The sequence below is a fragment of the Apium graveolens genome, chromosome 1 (genome assembly GCF_009905375.1).
Source record: "Apium graveolens cultivar Ventura chromosome 1, ASM990537v1, whole genome shotgun sequence".
Classification (NCBI taxonomy): Eukaryota; Viridiplantae; Streptophyta; class Magnoliopsida; order Apiales; family Apiaceae; genus Apium; species Apium graveolens.
Window position 1 is genome coordinate 180,556,178 of NC_133647.1, and position 4,126 is coordinate 180,560,303.

Below are 4,126 nucleotides of genomic sequence, written 5' to 3' on the forward strand. Positions count from 1 at the left end.
CTTTAAACCAAACTCCATCTTATATATTTCAACAAATAAGAACCCAAGATTTTTTCCAACTGCATAATCCTATGAGAATGCCCATAGAAAAGAGAGATCGAACCTGCTTCAATGATTACCATGCAGAATGCACCTCACTAAAATACTTCTTGGAAAGGCTAGTGAAGAGGGGACTCTTGAATGATTACCTTCCCCCTCGGGATCGACAGAACCTTCCATAATTAGAAAGTGCCGCAAGAGCTGCACCCTCAATGCATGTGGTCGATATGATTGTGGGAGAGAATGCGACATCCTTCGAAATCATGCAAATAGATCTGCCACTTCAAGCCTTTCGTCTCACGGGCACCTCCATTTCCTTCTCAGATGCTGACTACCCCAAGGGAAATATTTGTCGGAATGGCCCACTTATAATTACTCTTGATATGGCTAACCAAGACATCAAGAAGGTATTAATTGATAATGGCTCCTCTGTGGATATAATTTTCAAACACGCCCTCAGAAGAATGATCTTGAATACTCCCCTAGAAGATATGAAGCTTAAAGAGATACAGGGGTCTGTCTACGACTTTGGGAATCATGTCGTACCTGTTCAGGGAGCCATTGACATCCCCACCACTTTCGGCACTTCTTCGCAAGAGGTAACTACCATGGTTAAATATTATGTCATTGATATGACGTCTCCTTACAATGCCATCTTCGAGAAGCCTACTTTGTTCTTCTTAGGAGCCATTATATCTTCCCCTCACATGAAAGTTAAATTCCCTACCCCATGGGACCTGGTGAGTTGATTACTGATCATGTAGCCTCTTAGTATTGCTATTCAACTGCTTTAAGCTTGGCTCAAACTCAGCCTAAAAGGAGAAAACCCTACGGGGAACAGAAAGAATGAAGCTCCCCCAAGACCCTTAGAACTTCCCAAAATGAAACTTCGCAGGTATTCTTGATTGAGAGTTCATTTTCCTATTCTGAAACTTCTCTGACAAAAGACGAACTCCATCGCACACCTAAGGTTGAGCCAGGAGAACCTGTGGAAAATATTGAGCTAGTAGAAGGGGATCCTACTCGATGCATTTCCATCGGATCGAACCTACAGCCCGTCCTGAAGCAAGAGCTTATTCAACTCCTGCGGAAATTCCCAGACATCTTTTCCTGGAGGCCCGAAGATATGTCGGGCCTCGATGAGTCCATTGCTGTTCATAGACTCCATGTTGATCCCAATAAAACCGTGGTCATGCAGAAAAGGAGAAATTTTACACCTGAAAGATGATAAGCCATAGATGAAGAGATCAGCAAGATACTGAAAGCAAAATTCATTTATGAGATACAATTTCCCGAGTGGATATCGAATGTTGTGTTGGTCAAAAAGACTAGTGGTAAATGGCGAGTTTGCATTGACTTCACAGGCCTAAACAAAGCTACTCCCAAAGATTACTATCCCCTTCCCACTATCGACCAGTTAGTGGATGCCACTGCCGGAAATGTTCTCTTCAGCTTCTTAGATGCCTTCTCAAGGTATAATCAAATCAAGCTAGCTCCCGAAGACTAAGCTAAGACAATATTTATTACCTATCGAGCGGTATATGCTTACTGCGTTCTTCCTATGGGATTAATGAATGCCGGGGCTACATATCAGCGAACCATGAACAAGATATTCTCCAGCCAAATTGAAAAAAATTTGGAAGTATATGTAGACGACATGATTGTCAAGTCCAAATTTAAAGGAGGGCATCTACATGATCTGAGAGAAACTTTCTTAACCATTCGGAATCATGGCCTTCGATTGAATCCCTCCAAATGCACCTTTAGAGTAGCTAGCGGGAAGTTCCTAGGCCATGTGATCAGTGGACGTGGGATAAAAGTTAACCCAGAAAAGGTTAGGGCCATAATGGAAATGCAGCCCCCCCAACGACGCCCGAGCAGGTTCAGTCGTTGAATGGGTGTCTGACCTCTCTCCGAAGATTTTTTTCCAAGTTGGCTGAAAGAAGCATCCTTTTCTTCGATGCCCTGAAAGGAGTGAACAGATCTAGAGAAGTGCAATGGACGCTTTCATGCCAAGAAGCCTTCGACTCTTTAAAGAGGAACTTATCATCTCCACCAGTTCTCTCCCAACCCATCTCAGGAGAGCCCCTGTATTTGTATCCGGCCGTAGCCCCGTCAGCCGTAAGTTCATGTTTGGTTCATGAAGAAGAAGGCAGACAATTCCCTGTGTACTATGTTAGTCATATTTTACGAGATGCAGAAACCAGGTATCCCACTATTGAAAAAATGGAGTATTCCCTCCTCCTTACTAGCAGGAAACTTCGCCCCTATTTTCAAGGGCACGACATCAGAGTTTACACCAATCAGTCCCTTCGGAAGATCCTTCACATACCAGACCTCTCTGGAAGATTGGTAAATTGGGCCGTAGAGCTCAGCCAATTCAACACCACCTACCTACCTTGCCCTTCCATTAAAGGTCAAGCTTTAGCTGATTTTCTAATTGAATGCTCCGCACCTTTAGAAGTTAAAACTCTCATGGGAAATTCTCCCCAATTGGAACGTATACCTCCTCCATGGCTGTTATTCATTGATGGATCCTCTACCTCAGATAACAGTAGAGCTGGAGTCCTGTTGATAAGCCCCGAAGGGTTCGAAATCCAGCAATCTATAAGGTTCAACTTCCTTGCTACCAATAATTGCTCGGAGTATGAAGCGCTTCTAGTGGATTTACGGCTATCGAAAGCCCTTCAAGTACAACACTTAAAGGCCTACAACGACTCCTAACTCATAGTCAACTAAGTGTTCGGAGGATTTACTGCCAAATCCCCCCTAATGGTAAAATATCTTGAAGAAGCTAGAGCCAGACTCCTAGAATTTCACATCACTTCCCTTGAAGGGATCATGCGAGAGGAAAATCAAAGAGTTGTTTCCTTGGCAAAGTTAGCCACAGACGAAGACCACTCCCCTTCTATGGGTCTTTACAAAATCTTGCTGACATCCCCTTCGGTAACTCCCCTGACCGAACCAGCTTCGGAAATACTTGTGCTCTCTTACGATCCTAATTGGATTACTCCGATCTATCTTTATCTGCAAGAAGGGATTCTTCCTCAAACCAAGAGGGTTGCTCAATTATTACGCTCCAAAGCTGCCCATTCCACTATTGTGGATGACACTCTTTATCGAAGATCTTTCTTGGCACCCCTTCTTAAATGTGTTGATTGCGCATGGGCAGACTATTGCATGCTCGAAGTTCATGGAGGGAAATGTGGAAGCCTTTCATCTGGAGAAGCTCTAGCTCACAAAATCATCAGACAGGGGTACTACTGGCCTACCCTAAGGAAAGACTGTTTAAACTATATCAAAACCTGTGCCAAGTGCCAGTTTCACGCTTCAGTTCCCAGGTTGCCTCCAGTTTTTCCTACGGCTATTCTATCCCCCATTCCTTTCGACGTTTGGGGCATGGATATTATGTGACCTTTTCCCCCAGCCAAAGGAAATATTCGGTTTTTACTAGTAGCCGTTGATTATATGATAAAGTGGGTCGAAGCCAAAGCTGTGGCTCATACAACTTCAGTAACATGTCGAAAGTTCTTTCATGAACACATCGTCACCCGATTCGGGATTCCTCGTATTTTGATTACTGACAACCGAAGACAATTCATTGAATCTGAATTTGAGGAATATCTAACAACCTATGGGATACAACACCGTAGATCCTCTGTGGCATACCCCCAATCCAATGGCCAAGTTGAAGTCACTAATCGAACCCTTCTACAAAGTCCGAAGAAGAATGTTCAGGATTCGAAGGCACTCTGGGTAGAAGAATTGCCGAATATACTATAGGCCTATCACACTGACACCCGAAAACCTATCGGAGAAAGCCCCTTTTGGCTCACCTATGGTACCGAAGCTCTCATTTCAGTGAAAATAGGAGAGTTCTCCTCTCGAGTCCAGAACTATAATCCTCAGTTAAATCAACAGGGCCTACAAACAAACCTTGATTTTCTTGAAGAGAGAAGAGAAAATGATCTCATACGGATGGCTAACTACAAACAGAAAACTGCTATTCACTTTGGAAAAATACTCCCTCGATAATTTCAGATTGGAGATCAAGTACTTAGAGCCGCCTCAGTTTCTGCTCCTTCCA

At 43.6% G+C, this 4,126-nt stretch overlaps 2 protein-coding genes across 2 annotated transcripts; both read left to right on the forward strand.

Moving 5' to 3' along the window:
- The first annotated feature begins 251 nt into the window (after positions 1-251).
- On the forward strand, positions 252-1,267 carry LOC141712475 (uncharacterized). The gene is made up of 2 exons (XM_074515448.1): positions 252-779; positions 935-1,267. The coding sequence occupies exons 1-2, from the start codon at positions 252-254 to the stop codon at positions 1,265-1,267; spliced, it is 861 nt and encodes a 286-aa protein (XP_074371549.1).
- Positions 1,268-2,880: 1,613 nt separating this feature from the next.
- Positions 2,881-3,453, forward strand: LOC141712494 (uncharacterized). Its single transcript, XM_074515469.1, has one exon. It carries the CDS (start codon positions 2,881-2,883, stop codon positions 3,451-3,453), a length of 573 nt encoding a protein of 190 aa, XP_074371570.1.
- The last annotated feature ends 673 nt before the right edge of the window (positions 3,454-4,126 follow it).